Genomic DNA, 18,007 nt, shown 5'->3' with positions numbered 1-18,007 from the left:
TTGTCTAAAAAACTAAGAAGCTGCTTGCTTTGGCCACTTCTTAGCTCCTATTTCCATGAGAACTTCCTGTGCGTGAATGAAAATTTGTTTTTCTCCTGTTAGCCTGACTTGTGTCAGTTTATTGCTGGTCCACACACAAGAACTCAAGAGGGGTCGAAGAGGGCTCTTTCTCGCTCCCTAACACAGTCACCGCACTCATTCTGCCTGCATTTAATTCTTTCTTTTAAACCTGATCCCTATAAATTTGAAACAGTTTGAGACAAATCTTCCCAGGTTCCCCACTAGGCCCGCATTTATTAACAGTCCAAGGAATCTAGGGGTAACCTGGCCTTTTGGCTGGAAGCAGCTGAAACAGCTGACCAATTTGCTTAAGTTGGAACTGATTTCTGAACAGAGAACAGAGGCTTGACGGTTATTTTTCTATTTTACAAATTAGAATATTTGGGCTCAGAGAGGATAATTAAATTGCCTGATGTCTCCAAGCTAGTAAGTAACAGAGCAGGTTATGAATTCATTTATAAAACACAGACCATGTTTACCTGTTAGAATGTGTTAGAATTTTCGTTGCTGTTGCAAGCATGGGGGTTCCTCTCCTTCTGGCCTTGACTCAAGGCCCAAGTGAGCTTTGTCACAAAGATTCAGCCCTTCCTTCCTTCCTCTCAAGAAAATTGTGATCATTTGGGGAGCAGTCTCTGCAAGTCAGAGTTGGGACTAGGATAGAGCACATGAGTTACTACCCTTGGGAGAAAAAAAATTAGGGAATTATAAAAAAAGAAAAAATTCTATAATAAAAAGAAGTACTATTTTTAATACAATGTGGTTTTTTAAAGTCATAATATACAAAACCCCATGAAGAAAAAAAAAATACTAAAATGTGAAAGGCAAAACCAGTATTACTGACCTTTGCCTCAGGCTCCAATGCGGCTTGTTATGCCTATGATGCCAGGTGACTGTTTTGAAGTTTTAATTCAGGGGAAGCATCCCTGCCACTTATCAACAGGTAGACAACTCTCTGGACTTCCCAGGTGGTGCTAGTGGTAAAGTACCTGCTGCCAATGCAGGAGACAAAAGAGATTCGGGTTCGATCCCTAGGTTGGTTAAGATCCCCTGAAGGAGGACATGGCAACCCGCTCCAGTGTACTTGCCTGGAGAATCCCATGGACAGAGGGGCCCGGTGGGTTACAGTCCATGGGGTCCTACAGAGTTGGACACAACTGAAGTGACTGAGCACACATGCACAACTAGCTTGCTATCCCCCATAGCCTCAGGGGAGATTGACTGTCTTAGCTGGCAAGTCTAGGGTGGGGGTGGGGGGGGTTGCTTCCAAAAGCCTAAGAATTCATGAAGTCTGTGGAAATGTAGAAAGGAGAAGAGGATTGAGGGGGGAAAAGTGTATTGAAGAAGCAGGAGGCAAGCTGATCTTCCCACTTCCAACAACAAGTTTTCCCTTTGCTGGAATAAGGAAAAAAGGCCTTTGGCTCCTAGGGCAGCTGAATTGGATCCAGCTTCAGCAAGAGCTTGCAGGGGAGAAATGCCACGTGTCACATCAAGGCTCCCTCTGTCCCAAGTATGGCAGAGAAGAGTCTGGGAAGCAGCAGGCCTTGGCAGTCCTGCAGACCACACAGAGTGGACAAAGGGATGAAGACCAAATAACAAACACCTTCCACATGTGTGCGCACATGTCCTGGAGTCACAATGCAATGATGGGAAAGGACAGGATCCTTTCCCAAGAATGCCAGAGAAGTTTTAACTAGCCAGGAAGAAAGGGGTCTCAAGAGTAAAGACCAAAACCAGACTCAACCTAGCTTCCAGAAAATGGTGGGCACTATCCTACATCTATCCTACTTTCTATCATGCCAAGGTGGTCTTTGGCAGCTCCACATCCACATCTTCACAACTAACTGCAGGGCCAACCTTTCTAGTCGCTTCAACCGAAATGTCCAGGGAATATTCTGGTAGGTCTGGCTTGGATCACATACTATCCCTGAGTCAGTCACAGTGGCCAGAGGGGCAGGGCACTTCAACTGGTCAGGTCTAGGATCAGGAGTGAACACAGTACAAACCCGGGCCAAATCTAGCCCCACGTGGGCCCCATCAGGTCATGCTCATTCATTTAGATTGTTTGTTTTCATGCTATGCCAGTAGTTGTGACAGAGGCAGAATGTCTTGCAAAGCCAAAAATATGTTCCATCTGGCATGTGTATATAATATTTATGTAAGTTACAGGTGTACAGCATTATAATTCTACATCTGTATACACTAAAAAATTATCATCACAAGTCTAGTTACCATCTATCACCATACAGTTGGCCCCTTGGCTCATTTCTCCTATCCTCCCCTCCCGCTGCCCTGCTTTCCTCTGGTAACTACTACTCTGATTTCTGCATCTATGAGTTTTGTTTTTTTATCCTTTGTCTTAAGATTCCACATATGGGTGAAATAAAATGGTATTTGTCTTTGACATTCATTTAGCACAATGCTCTCAAGATGCATCCAAGTTGTCACAAATGGCAGGATTTCATTCTTTTTCATGGTTGAATAGTATTCCATCATGTACATGCACCTCACCTTTTTAAGCTATCCACCCATTGATGGTCACTTAGATTGTTTCCATATCTTGGCTACTGTAAATAATGCTGCAGTGAAAATGAGGGTGCAGATATCTTTTTGAATTAGTGTTTTGATGTTTCTTGGATGTTTCTGGGCTTCCCTTGTGGCTCAGTTGGTAAAAAATCCACTGGCAATATGACAGACCTGGATTGAAAAGATCCCCTGGAAAAGGGAAATGCTACCCACTCCTGTATTCTGACATGGAGAATTCCATGGATTGTATAGTCCATGGGGTTGCAAAGAGTCGGACACGACTGAGTGACTTTCACTTTCATGCATATACTTTGGATAAATATCCAGATGTGAAATTGCTGGATCATGTGGTAACTCTATTCTTAATTTTTTGAGGACTCTTCAGATTGTATTCTGATAGGGATAAAATAGTTATACAGGTAGTTGTAGAAGTCCCAGTAGGAGATTACAGAAAGAGGGAAACCTAGGGAACTTTGGGAGACCATTGTACATTAATGATCCCTCAGGAAAGCCATCTGAACAGTCATGGAACAAAGCAGGTCTGCTTAACTATAAAGCATGAGATACCTCCCAGATCATTAAGTGAAAAAAAAAAAAGTTACCATCCTTCTGGTGATTTGAATAAGTGCTATGACAGTCCCAGTTTGAATTCATAGGGTCTCCTGCCCTATATGAAGGATGAGCTAGTGATGTAACCCAGACCTCTACTTGAAAAATGGGGAAGGTGAGGCAAAAATGAGGCAAAGAAGGTCTTTGCCTCCTCCCCCATTTTCCTTTGATTATAAAAATTGTAGTCTCCTTAACCCTCGGGGCAGAGCCCCTTCGCATGCCTACCTGCACCCTTCACAAGCATCCTGTATAATAAGTCTATTTCTTGCCTATCACTTTGCCTCTTGCTGAATTCCTTCTGGGCTGACACACATGAACCTGGGAGCCTTAGTAAGTCCAGGCAACAGGTTTGAGTGATTCTAATTAAAAGAATCAGGCCCTACATTCAAGCCCCAATCTAGATTTAGGCTGGGTTTGGGTCCTGGCACCTGGGTTCAAGACCCAGTCAGAAGTGCACAGTTCCCCTACCAACAGTGTACGAAAGTTCCCTTTTCTCCATGTCCTCTCTCCAATATTTGAAATTTCTTGTCCTTTTACTAGATAGAAGGCCTTCTAACAAGTGTGCCACAATATCTACTTGTGGTTTTGATTTGCATTTCCCTCATAATTAGTGGTGTTGAACATCTTTTCATGTTCTTTACAGAAGTTTGCTGATCCCTTGACCAGGTGGTCCACGACGGCTGGTGCACAGTTTGACCTTTCTAAACGACCCTGAATGTTTCACAGCAGAGCGTTTGCTTATTAGAAAAAGGAAGCGGAGTCTAGCAGTAAAACTGAGCATTTGAGTTTTGTCAGGACTAAAGACACACATTATGTAACTACCTGAAACGTAATATATATTCAATTGACGTAATTTTCTCCACCACCCTCTCCCCTCCCACACATATCCTTAGACTTTTTTCTTAGGACTATTCAGGCAGCTCTCTGCTTTAACTGGGATGGTGGGGGAGTTGGGGGTGGTCTCTTGTTTCCCCATGTAAAGCTCCTGGAAGCCACAGTCCCATTCAAACAAGTAAAAACCCAGACAAAACTCCACAACTCTAACCATAACAGAGAGAAAGCAGAGCAAACCACTGCCGCCAAGATTAGAGAGACAGGCAAAAATAAAGAGTCACCTCTGGGTACCTTGCGCGGGGCAGGAAGCCGAACTGTGACAATTACTGGAGGCTCCACGCAGACAAATCCGAGAGTTAAAACTCCATGGGGACCCAGAAATACTGTGAGCTTTACCTCCAGGAGCCCAACTCGATTCCCTCAGAAAACATGGGGGAAAAGTCCTCTTCTGGGAAGGAGAAAAGGGGCCACTTTGAACTATCCCAGAATACTTTGCTCTCCTTAAAAAGCCTGTCTGCAGGGGAAACTAGTTAACCAGAACCTCACCTGCTGGGTATTATCAGAGCCTAAGTGACTTGGGGGAAGGGAAATACGCAACTCCTGAGGAAAAACCCGAGAAACTCTCGTGAAGTTCACAGTCCAGAAGCCTAGGCTCACCAGCAGACGAGACCCCATCACCCGACTAGAGAATGCTTCCCTTCCCCCACACCACACCGCCGCCACATCCCTACAGGCTTAGGGTGTATCCGGGGTCCCCAACAGCGCTCTCCTCGCCACCCCCAGGCCGCACAGCACGAGGTGGGCGGCGGGAGAGCAAAACTTCATCAGCTCCCCAGCACTTGCCCTACCACCTGAACTACCCCTGCGCCCATCTCCCCTCCATCGCTTGCGTTGCTTGCGCTTGAACCACACTCCCACCCTGCCTCGGAAAAGTTGTCATCTGTGAAAAAAATGACAAGGCATGCCAAACATCAGAAGTCATTTTGAACAGAAGAGCAAACATCAGATCATCAGAACCAGACATGGCAGGAATGTGGGAATTATCACACTCGGAATTTAAAACTATGATTCATATGCTAGTGGATAAAGCAATGGCATGCAAAAACAGATGGGCAATGTAAGCAGAGAGGGAAATCCTAAGAACCAAAAAGAAATGCTACAGATCAAAAACACTGTAACAGAAATAAAGAATGCCTTTGATGGGTTATTAGCAGAGGAGACATGGCTGAGGAATCTCTGAGCTTGAGGACATCTCAATAGAAACTTCAAAAGTCAAAAGCAAAGAGAAGGAAGACTTAAAAAAACAAAAACAGAATACCCAAGGACTGTGGGACAATTACAAGAGGTGTAACATACATGTAACGCAAATAGAAGGAAAAGAAAGAGATAAAGGAACAGAAGAAATGTTTCAAACAGTAATGACTGAGAATTTCTCCAAATTAATTTCAGATACCAAACCACAGATCCAGGAACATCAGAGAACATCACTCATGGTAAATACCAAAGAAAAAAGAGACTGAAATCACTCGATATGGGCTTCCCAGGTGGTGCTAGTGGTGCTAGGCTTGAGTTCGATCCCTGGGTTGGGAAGATCCCCTTGGAGAAGGGAATGGTAACCCACTCCAGTATTCTTGCCTGGAGAATCCCATGGCGAGAGGAGCCTGACAGGCTACAGTCCATGGGGTCATAAAGAGTCAGACATCACTGAGTGCCTAAGTACAAGCTCTCCTCCTTTCCATCTGAGTTTTTAACCAGTATAGATTATTGTAGGAAGCACTGACAAGCCCAAGTTTGTGTATCTGATGTACCGTGAGGCCAAAACCCCTGAAATGTTGGTGTTTGGAGCACAGAAAGATTTATTGCAGGGTCAAGGAAGGAGAATAAGCATCTCAAAAGATTTGCACTCTCCTATTTAGTCTTTTATACCATGAATTTTTGGGGGGAGAACGAGGCAGGTATTGTACTGGGTTGTTCAAAAGCTCCTTTGGGTGTTTTTTTTTTTTTTTTATGGCAACCCAAAGTTTTTGGCTAACCCAATAAATAGGGGCCAAAAATAATCCACATGATATGAAGCAAGAGAACAATTTTTGGACAAATATGGAATCCCTACAAGTAGTTCACAATATACTTCTCTTCCTCACTGGCAACTATTTCTAGTCAATTAAAGACTAAACAATGGTATCTGAGGAGAAATGGGAAGGGGAAAGGGAAAAATGTAAAGAAAATGACCACAATAAAAGAAATCACTGAGATTCCCTTTTCTCCAGGCTAGGGTCACTGAAGTCTGGTGGGGCCTATTTAGTCAAAGTGGAGTCAATCTCCAAAAGAATGTGCCCAATGCAGGCCTCCAGTGACTTTGGACTTTAGTCCTATAGGACTCCTGGCATTCTCAAAGTCAAGGAGGGAAACATCGCCCAGAGTCAGTCCTCAGGACCAATGGGAAGTTACAGAATTTATCTTCATGGTTCACAGGATACCCATTTCCATCTTTATTTTATTATCCCTTTGAGGAGCCTTTTGCTTCAGAAACACATTCTTCTCTCACATTTTCTCCCTGTTCCCAGGTCTTGGGGAAGAATCTGGTGCTACTCATTTGTGATGTTAGTGTAAAACAGGGATGCAGAACAGTCGGGTGGGGTCAGGAGTCAGAACGTATTAGGTTTATTCTGGCTAGGTATGCAAGTGGAGCTTGTGTTCACAGTCATGTCTGACTCTTTGTGACCCCATGGACTATAGCTCACCAGAATCCTCTGTCCATGGAATTTTCTAGGAGAATATTGGAGTGGGTTGCCATGCCCTCCTCCAGGGGATCTTCCTGACCCAGAGACTGAACCTGCATCTCTTAAAGTCTCCTGCATCAGCAAACAGGTTCTTTACCACTAGCACCACCTGAGTATCCTGGCTACTATCATATAATTAGCCGTGTGATTTCACTTCTCTAAACTTCCTGCGAAGTGGGGGATAATGAAAGAATAAGTTCATAAATTGTTAGGACATTTTAGCACAAAAATTTATTTGGCGACAACCTCATTTCTTTTTGCAAGTATGAGAGGCTTTGTCCCTGGTTAAAGGCATTTCAGACTTCTGTCATCAGTTGAAAGAATAATTTTGGAGAAATCTGGCCTTTCCAAATCCCCCAAATTGGCAGTGATCTTCTCCACCTCAGGACGAGACCAGTCTTGACTGTGAGACTTGAGACCTGCCCTCATATCCTTCCATTGTTCTCTGTTGCACAGTGTCAGCTTAAATGAGGCAGCCTGACATCATCTTATCAAAAAATAATGATTATTTTCTCCTAGACAGTAAAACAAAATTTTATTTCTCTAGTTATGTGAATGCAGATGGTAGAATTGAGTGAGAATGTTGTTTTACATTTAATGGGGAAGGGAGAGGATGGCTGGCAATCCTTGCTTGGCACACACTTTTTTGTCTTCTTTATAAATCTGTGTCATTCTGAGTCAGCACTGATTACCATAGGCACAATTATAGTAATCTGCCGACAAGCGCTAATATTGCTAATGATATGGCTTTGCAGCGTAATTATCTGAAAACCACTCTCAGCTGTTGCATCAGGATAACAGCATTTGGATAACTCCAAATTAAGCCAGGGGTGGAAAAGGCAGCACTTGTTCAGTCAAAAAGAGCTGGTGAAGAGGACAGCCTGCAATTAGCTCAAACAGGCTGTCACCAGGGGGCTGGCAGGCCTGGGTCACATGCCCTAGGGTAGGTGATGACCTTTAACAGATGTAGATTCTCAATAAAAAACCCCCCTCCAGTCCCAAGCAGATAAGTGAAGGAGGCTTTGTGCTTGGCTGCCTATCTTTTCATCTCTTCTTGGATTAAATACCCTGTGTTGAAAACTCTTTAGGAACTAAACCAGCAGCCCCACCTGCAGAACTTGTGCTTGGGTATTCCGAAGGTCAAATCAACCAAAATCACTCCCATTTTCACTAGTCCCTTGAACCATTTTTTGATATCTTCATTTACACTTTTTTCCTTTGGAGAAAAACACCCCCGCCCCCGCAAACTAGATTAAATCCATTAACTGTGAGAATGTAAAGCTGAACTCCCTGCCCCAAGTCTTCTTTTCAAAACAGGCTGTCCACGAATTTCATGAGTTTTCTGTCAGCGTTCGCCACAATGAACTATGCTTGATAAGCTTGAGCCTGGGAGTGGCAGACCTGCAGGTAGACATATGCAGACCAGAGAGGTAGATGGACCGAGAGGGTGGGCTCAGGAGAAAAGAGAAGCCAAGAGGAGGAGGGAGCAGAAGGGCCATGCATTTTCAGCTCGGTCCTCAGCCCTGGAATCTCTTCTGCTGGAGGAAAAACCCCTGTACGTGCTAAGTCACTTCAGTCGCGTCTGACTCTCTGTGACCCTATGGACTATATAGCCTGTCAGGCTTCTCTGTTCATGGGATTCTCCAGGCAAAGATACTGAAATGGGTTGCCATGCCCTCCTCCAGGGGCTTTTCTTGACCCAGGGGTCGAACCTGCGTCTCCTGCATCTCCCGCATTGCAGGCAGATTCTTTACCACTGAGCCACTGCGAGAATTTCCTTTCTTCAACCTTTCCTCCTGTCAATCTATCTCCCCGTTCCTAGGCATCCAGTTCATTCATCTGTGGCCTCCTCCTTTAAGTAAGTTCTGAGGTGAGCAGAGCGGGTGAACCAAAAAATGGAAACGAAATTAACTTTCACATTCTAGGGCCTAGGAAACCATCAGTTACATTTTAGTTACTTACTCTTCTCCAATACAAAAAAGTAGGCAGCTCCTTGGATCAGCCCCCTGGCTGCCTTTTACTGATTTTCTATTTTTGCATCTTAAACAATGGGCTTGAAGTGTTGAATACAGAATCCTCACATCACAGATGTTCAATAAGTGTGAATTCACCTGCCTCTCGCTGGCAACTTAGGGCCATATAACAGTAATTCTGTGGTAAATTTTAATCTTGGCCTTCTTTGTGAGGCAGGACCCAGCAAGCAAAGGAGAGAATTACAGGTGATGCTTGTAAAGCACTGAACAGCTGAGGTCCACATAAACCTCACAAGGGAGTCTTCCTTTAATGCCATAAATGGGGAAAGAGCTTTGAGTATCAAGAGATTTTTTCCCAGGTCACCCAGGCAGAAAGGGGCAGAGCCAGGATGCAAACTCAGGATACTGACTTAGGGCTTCATTCCCCAGGCTCCGTGAGCCATGAATGTCTCCAGTTATTGCCAAAAGTCCCTTGGGTGGCAAAATCACCCCCAGTTGAGAACCTCTTCACTTCATTTCAGATGCTTTATTGATGTGATACACAATTTAACCTTCACAGAAACCCTGTGAGGCAGGTATTATTACACAGTGTGCAAAGGAAGAGACTGAGGGGCAGAGAGATTAAGACCCCTCATCTTAGAAATAGCAGAGCCGGGTTGTGAAGCAGATGTGTAGGATTCCCAGGCTCACAGGAGCCAGAAATGATAAAACAAGATTTGTAAAGACATTTATGAGTGTTTTACAGTTGTTCTCTTAATCACCATTCTTATTTTATCTCTTTCCTAGTTCATGAAAAGTTGAAGTCTGAATGTATATTTTAAGCAAGATGTCTTGTTTTTCTCCCTAAGACTGTTGAGTATAGTATTCATAATTTCGCTATACATTTTCTCCAGTGTTACTTCAGAAAGGCACTAAAAATTGGATATATTTTCACGTGGAGTGCCTACTGTCTCCCTCTGGTGTCAGCTAAGAGTCTGTCTGCTTATAAAGGAGCTCATGTGTGACCACATTTCAAGTTAATGAATTCAAGTTTCAAGTCAAGTTCGTCAAGAGGTAATTTAAAAATTCCAACTGGCTCTTATTGATTACATTGTAAAATTATTTTCTTCAGATTTCACAAATATCATATTAAGGGTCGAACATAACCTAAGTTTTATAATATTAGAGAACAGTGAATGTGATTTTATTGTTTATTTTTTTAAGGGGCCCAAAGAGACATGTCACAAGATAAGACTAACTGGCAAAATAAAATGGTGTGTGTGCGTGTGTGTGTGTGTCTTCCCAGGCAGCACTAGTGGAAAAGAACCTGCCTACCAATGCAGGAGATGTTAAGAGGAGCAGGTTCAACCCCTGGGTTGGGAAGATCCCCTGGAGGAGGGCATGGCAACCTACTTCAGTATTCTTCCTGGAGAATCCCATGGACAGAGGAGCTTTGGGGGGCTATAGTCCATGGGGTTGCAAAGAGCCGGACATAACTGAAGCGACGTAGCATGCATGTATGTATGTATACACACACACGCACATATATATGAATGAAAATGTTCAGTCTCCCAATGATAAAAAGAAATCCAAATTAAAACAATAATATGGTAGCACTTTACGCTAACACTTAAGCAAATCTTTATCTAAGCAACACCAAATTAAAACATATACTTTCATGCTTTGCTGTGGTTTTTTGGATGTAACCATTTGGAAGAGTAATTTAACAATATGCAGACAAAGCTGTAAAATCATGTACACTCTTTGATCCAATCATCCTATATCTAGAAATAGTTTAAGGCAACTACTTCAGAAGGAGGCAACAGCTATTTGCTTGTAGGTGTACATTTCAGCATTGATTGAAATAATGAAATATTATTATAAGACCATAATCTTGAATGATTTATAGAAACTAAATAAAGAAGGGCAGGAAGAACATTTGGGGGGTTGGGGGGATACAACTAAGAAAGACAAAAGTGCATTAAATTCATGGAACTGCAAGTGTATTGATATGAGAACACAATGGGAGACCATGATAAGAAAAGAGCCCAGTGAGGTAGGCAGGAGCTAGACCCCACAGCTAAGCTAAGAGTAGTTGAGAGATGTTGAGGGAGGTCATCAGGAGGATGTGATCACACCAGTTGACCCTTGAACTGGACCGAGGCAACTGGAGGCTCCTCAATCCTCCTGGCCTTGAAATGAACATTCTACCCACTGTCCCTAAACTAGGAGCCCCTTCAAGGATGCAGCCTTGAGAGAATAATGTGTTACTAAGACTATATGGACTATATTCCAGGCTGAACCCTGTTAAGACTGCTGTATAAACAAGATTCTGGTGGACAGGGATTGGCTTGTCTTATAGCTGCATAAGACAAGCCTCATACATAAGTTCCCTTGCTTATTAAAACTGCCACCCATTAATCTGGAGTGGTCCACCTCTTTTTTCAGTCTTCTCTTATTCTCTTGCCTTATGTGCAGAGTACATCATGAGAAATGCTGGATTGGATGAAGCACAAGCTGGAATCAAGATTGCCAGGAGAAATATCGATAACCTCAGATATGCAGATGACACCACCCTTATGGCAGAAAGTGAAGAAGAACTAAAGAGCCTCTTGATGAAAGTGAAAGAGGAGAGTGAAAAAGTTGGCTTAAAGCTCAAAATTCAGAAAACTAAGATCATGGCATCTGGTCCCATCACTTCATGGCAAGCAGATGGGGAAACAATGTCAGACTTTATTTTGGGGGGCTCCAAAATCACTGCAAATGGTGACTGCAGCCATGAAATTAAAAGACGCTTACTCCTTGGAGGGAAAGTTATGACCAACCTAGACAGCATATTAAAAAGCAGAGACATTACTTTGCCAACAAAGGTCCGTCTAATCAAGGCTTTGGTTTTTCCATTGGTCATGTATGGATGTGAGCATTGGACCGTGAAGAAAGCTGAGTGCAGAAGAATTGATGCTTTTGAACTGTGGTGTTGAAGACTCTTGAGAGGCCCTTGGACTGCAAGGAGATCCAATCAGTCCATCCTAAAGGAGATCAGTCCTGGGTATTCATTTTGGAAGGACTGATGCTGAAGCTGAAACTCCAATATTTTGGCCACCTCATTGGCCACTCTTTGGTGAAGAGTTGACTCATTGGCAAAGACCCTGATGCTGGGAGGGATTGGGGGCAGGAAGAGAAGGGGAAGACAGAGGATGAGATGGCTGGATGGCATCAGTGACTCAATGGACATGAGTTTGGATAGGCTCCTGGAGTTGGTGATGGACAGGGAGGCCTGGCGTGCTGCAATTAATGGGGTCACAAAGAGTTGGATACGACTGAGCGACTTCACTTTCACTTTTCACTTTCATGCATTGGAGAAGGAAATGGCAACCCACTCCAGTGTTCTTGCCTGGAGAATCCCAGGGACAACAGAGCCTGGTGGGCTGCTGTCTATGGGGTCGCACAAAGTCAGACATGACTGAAGAGACTTAGCAGCAGCAGCAGCCACCATAAGATGAAAAGGCAAGAAGAACCAGAGATGTCACAGATGGTGCTATTACACTTAAGGTCCACAAGGTAGGTCTTAAAGCACATTCAACCCAACACTGGGATCTCTATGTGAATACCGAACTTGTTTTTGACTTTTGAGCACACTGCTGGTGAATCCATCTGCCCCGCCCATTACAATAGACTGACTATCCTTTACAGGGAATTCCAGAGAGCCACTGCCTGTTGATGCCTGGGGCATCTGCCAACTACACTGTGTGCAAGGCACTATGTCTTGTCACCAAATAAAACACCCATGAGAGAGCTTTTACAAGGAAACATCTGAAAACCAGAGGTTCTTTTCAGAGCTACTCATGCTTTCTGCTTAAGAGTAGAGTCTACTAAAATTTCTTCATCTGTTTATGGGTTTGGGACTCTTCCCTAATTTAATAAAAAATGTGTCTATTTTTTCAATAAGCTAACTTTGGATAATTTTAGACTTAACCTAAAAGCTATACGGATAGTTCCCATATACCTCTGTTTCCTCTATTGTGAACATTTATGCATTTGTCACAAGCTAGAGCTAACACTGGCACTTTACTGTGAGTTAAACTCTAAATTTTGTTTGGATTTCATTAGATTTTGTCTAATGCTGTTTTTCTGTCCCAGGATCCAATACAAAATAGAGTTGACTCTTGCACTAGAGTTTGAATTTGTACACAGATACTTTTCAGTAGTAAACATTACAGGGCTATGCAGTCTGTCGCTGCATCTGTGAATGTGAAGGAACCTTGAATATGGATGGATGCTGACTATAAATTATATGCTGATTAATCCCCAGGTTGTTTCATATGGCATTTATGTCTCCTTAACTACTCTGGGCTAACAGTTTCTCAGAATTTTCTTGTTTTTGATGACCTTGGTAATTTTGAGGACTCTCATTCTAAAGAATATCCCTCAGTTTGGATTTGTCTGATGTTTTTCTCATGTTTAGTCTGAGATTATGGGTTGTTGGAAGACTAGATGCGTGAATTGCCCTTCTCAACACATCGTATTAAGGGCGCATGCAAACAACGTGGTTTATCACTTATGTTAACACTGATCATCTAAGGTAGTGTTCCAGGTTTCTGTAAAATCACTCGCATTCTCCCTGGCTTTTGCATGCTCCACTTTAAGTCTGGGGAGTTAAGGTCCAGCTGCTTGATGGAGGACCATTTATTCTATTTGGAATTCTTCTGTTTTGGAAATTTTTCATATATCCTTCATCTAGCCAATCACATCAGCATTCTTGGATTTTAAAATTTCACATTTTAAAGTTTTAATACCATGTTCTAAACATAATCTAGTTTTGTTCAATGTATCTGTATGAGTTTCCTTTTTCCTTTTCAGTTTTCAAAATTTTCCCTTCCTTTTGTGCCCTCCTCAATTGCATGCCTTATCTACATACATTAAGTCAAGACCTGACAGTCTTTTTCATAACTTGATTGTCCTTCATCAACATATGGAAGTTAACTTTCTTTTTTTTCATTTATGTTTATTAGCTAGAGGCTAATTACTTGGAAGTTTACTTTCATCACTTCTTACAGAACTCTATACTTTTCTTTGTACCTATCTCTGTATGTCTTCCGTGTAGCTCTCGTGTCTAAAATGACTTATCAAAAAAAAAAAACAACAAACCACCAGTGCCTCTTTCTCCTTGAAATAGGGCAAACTGCTGAATCTTCTGTAAGTCTGACAATCGTTCATTTGCTTTCCAATTTTTCTTGGTGTTTATAATATAGATCAAGTGAAGCCACTGTTTTGTAGAGGTTAAATCTCTTGAAAAATCTGCCCAAAAGTCCGTAATGATGTCAATGACACGTGATATATTCCTACCTCTAGAGATACTAGTATCCCTCTCTCCCCTACATATGCCATTAGAGTTTCTGATAGACACTACATTTTAAGACATTTTTAAGTCAGAGATTGTCAAATACTCACCAAAATGAGCTATAAAAAGGGTATTGGAATGAAGCTTTTCTCCCCTCGCTTGATAAGCATCTTGAGGGCCCACAAGCAAACAGCTTCAAGGAACCTTAAGTGTTCGAATCAACATTCGAATACTTTCATAGTACAAAGGTTGTGGGTACTAGAAATTTTTGGCAGCCTATTGCTGGAAAGTTGCAATTTACAGGCCCACTCTATGTCACAGCCCTCACTGATATATTTGAATGGCTCTGAAAACAGCCTTTGGTTGCCGTCAGTTTACCAGACATTTGGATTGCTCAGTGGCATTCTGCACTATGATTACTAGCTCTGTACTTCGTGATGGTGGCTCTCGGTCTTTTTGGGTAGCAGCACAGCCTGGATATTGGACAGGACGCCACCCTGAGCGAACAGTCCCCCCCCCCCCCACGAGCTTGTTAAGCTCCTCATCATTACGGATGGCCAGCTGCAAATGGCGAGGAATGATGCGCGGGCTTCTTCTTGTCACGTGATGCATCACCTGCTAATTCTAAGATCTCAGCCGTTATGTACTCCAATACCCCTGCCAAGTGTACTGGCGCACCTGTCCCAACGCGCTCGGCGTAGTTGCCCTTAGCGGAGCAGGCGGTAAATCCTGCCTACCGGAAACTGCAAAACTGCTTTGGATGAGCGAGTTTTCGCCTTTGCACGGGCCTTGCCTCCTTGCTTCCCGCGACCCGACATAATCTCAGAACAAAATGGTGACACGCATAAACAAACTTCCAACAAACCCTACTGGACCTATTTATAGCCTGACGGTAGGTTGTGCTTTGCGTTCTGATTGGCTGATGGCCGGCTAGCCAATCAGCAAAGCTCAAGCAAATCGCCTCATTTACATACACGACAGTGCCAGATATCCAATCAGACGTTGGCCTCTTGATACGTCGCTTGAGTGCCGTGCCTATAAATACCACTCTTTCCACCCACGTAAACGTCTTATGATTATTCAGCGTGTGTGGGAAGTGTTCTCTCCGTGGTTAACTGTTCATACTATAAGGAGCTGCTAACGCTAAGAAGAACTGGTAACACTGAAGAGCTACTAACACTAGTCATGCCGGAGTTGTCTTCGAAGGGTGCTGCTATCTCCAAGAAAGGGTTTAAAAAAGCTGTTACTAAAACTCAGAAAAAAGAAGGGAAAAAGCGCAGAAGATGCAGAAAAGAGAGCTATTCAATATATATCTATAAAGTCTTAAAACAAGTTCACCCGGATACTGGCATCTCATCAAAAGCTATGAGCATCATGAATTCTTTTGTCACTGACATCTTTGAGCGTATTGCCTGTGAGGCATCGCGCCTGGCGCATTACAACAAACGTTCAACCATTACATCTAGGGAGATCCAGACAGCTGTGCGCCTGCTGCTGCCGGGGGAATTGGCTAAACATGCCGTGTCTGAAGGCACCAAGGCTGTTACCAAGTACACCAGCTCCAAATAAACTGGTAAAAATCACTTTTCAGTAACTCAAAGGCTCTTTTCAGAGCCACCTAACACACTCTTAAAAAAGCTGTGGGCTCGGTATTCACTTTACGTAGCTACGTAGTAAAGACCTGCTGCAGAAGACTCTGGTTCGATTCCTGGGTCTGGAATGTTCCCATGATGGCTAGGCTAACCACTCCCGAATTCTTGGTTCCTAGGGGTTCAAATGGTAAAGATTGTGCTTGCAATTGGGGAGGCCTGAGTTCGATCCCCTGAAGAAGAGAGTGGATACCTAATTACTCCAGTAGTGACTGGAGAATTCCGTGGACAGAGGAGCCTGGTGGGCTACAGTCAATGGAGTTGCAAAGAGTTGGGACTGAGAGATTACAATAAGTACTAGGATTGATAGTTACTCTGTTATTCAACACAGGTGTTACTGTGTAACTAGTGATTCTCAAAAGGCCCCAATGAAATCAGAAAAGCTTGATGATATACAACGTAAAACAAACTCAGAATAATGGATTAAGGAAGGCTATTTGGGCTTTCGTTTCTATGAATGACTTTTTAAAAAAACTTTCTATGAAAGGCCCAAAGCTGTGCAGAGATCTAGAAAAGGAGTGTGATAAAAGGAATAGAACATTAACACATTAAGGGTTTAAACTTTCTTCCACTGTTGGTGCTTAAGGAAGTTGGGACCCTCTGGGCCAGCCTAATTCTAAAGGTTAAGCACGTAGGCTTTTTTTTTTTTGCCTTAATGCCACACCCTTATATGCTGTTCAGTGCCTATTATCCCTGGAATATGGGAATACTGCCATCACCTATATTGTAACGCAACAACCTGGCTACCCAAAATTGACTAGGAAACAGGAACAACCTCTTTTTGATTTTTTTTCCCCCCTAAAAGATGGCATCATTTGTGGGTGTTTATGTTGTGTGATGAATCAATAAAAAGGTGCCTTGTATTACTGATCCATGTGGGCTCTGCTCAGCAGACAAACACTGAAGAAACATCAGCGGTAACAGACATTGATCAGAGCCCTGGGTGCATGGCCCTACAGTCTTACTGCCCTTTTCCCGACCCTGGCTTTACTCTCAAGATGGTCACAGTTCTAAGTGTTCACACAGGTCAGAGGACTACATTTACTTGGGTTTCCAATTAACTAATAAAAGCCTCCTCAGAGGATTTCCTCTCAAATCCCTTTTCGGTAACACCCTAGTCCCAGAGGTTGCCGGAGTCATTCACCTGAAGGGAAATTGGAACGTTGTCATTGACGAGGACAAGTTTAATACATGTGGCATATTTTTAAATTAAATGTAGTTCTAGATAACTTTTCTTTCCACAGTGTATTTCCCTATTCATATCTTCCAGCATTTTATTTTATATGAAAGTACTGATTTTTGTGCGTCTTTTATATCTTATTGAATTGACTAATTTTCATGTTGGCATTCTGATACAATTCTCTTGGGTTTTACATGTTTGCAATGATGCCTGAAAATAGTAAATATTTTACTGCTGCTTTTCAGTTAGTTCACTTCTAATTTCTTTCCCCTGATTTCAGTGCCTTGTAGCTTCATAAAGATGTTAAGTAGGGTGGCCATGCTTGTTTTATCCCTCACTTTGCTGAAGATCTGTGCACTATTCCTCATTACATATATCATACAATGAGGAAGAATTCTCTATCTACTGAGAATCGTTAAGTCAAGAATGCATGGTGAAATTTATAAAACATCTTTAGAGCATCTCTGAAGAATAAGCATAGATTTTCTCTCCTAAGTTAGGAGTTATTTTAATAAACTTCCTAATAGTCATTCTTGCATAAACTCTTGCTTGGGCCTCCTATGCTGCTCATTTACTGTTCTGTTGGGGTCTGCTTGCAGTATTATCATTTACAATTTATGCTTCAATATTGTAGGTTAAATTTATCTCATTTTTAAATGTGTGCAATGTGTACAAATTTTTATTCAATTCATAAAAATAATATGGAGGGTGGTTGTCCTTTTAATACTCTGGAACTGAACAGCTTTGGGATTTCTCTTTTCTTTAAAACTCTGGTAAACTTCTCTTTTTGAAACAGTTTGTACCTGGAGCCCCCTTTCAAGTGACAGTTTGACAAGTTTCTCTATTTTTGTATTAAGAGTTGCTAATAATTTGTAATAAGCTTTTGGAAATTATATTTTGCCAGAAAATGCTTTAAAGATTATTTGCACTGTCTTTGTAGCTACAGCTCCTTTATTAGTCTTAATTTTGTATTTGTTTTCTTATTTTTCCACAAATGACAATAGCTATTGGTTAACCTTTTAAGTGTATTTACTATTTCTTTATTCTTAATTTATTAATTTTACTGTTTTCTTTTTGTT

At 42.4% G+C, this 18,007-nt stretch overlaps 1 protein-coding gene and 1 pseudogene across 1 annotated transcript; one reads left to right on the top strand and one right to left on the bottom strand.

Annotated features, from left to right (window-relative positions):
* Positions 1-14,518: 14,518 nt before the first annotated feature.
* Positions 14,519-14,932, bottom strand: LOC122429564 (annotated as a pseudogene).
* A 352-nt stretch (positions 14,933-15,284) lies between these two features.
* LOC122429809 (histone H2B type 1-A) lies at positions 15,285-15,668 on the top strand. Its single transcript, XM_043450458.1, has one exon. It carries the CDS (start codon positions 15,285-15,287, stop codon positions 15,666-15,668), a length of 384 nt encoding a protein of 127 aa, XP_043306393.1.
* Positions 15,669-18,007: the final 2,339 nt, after the last annotated feature.

Source organism: Cervus canadensis, chromosome 28 (genome assembly GCF_019320065.1).
Source record: "Cervus canadensis isolate Bull #8, Minnesota chromosome 28, ASM1932006v1, whole genome shotgun sequence".
Classification (NCBI taxonomy): domain Eukaryota; kingdom Metazoa; phylum Chordata; class Mammalia; order Artiodactyla; family Cervidae; genus Cervus; species Cervus canadensis.
This window is presented reverse-complemented; position numbering and strand designations above follow the sequence as displayed.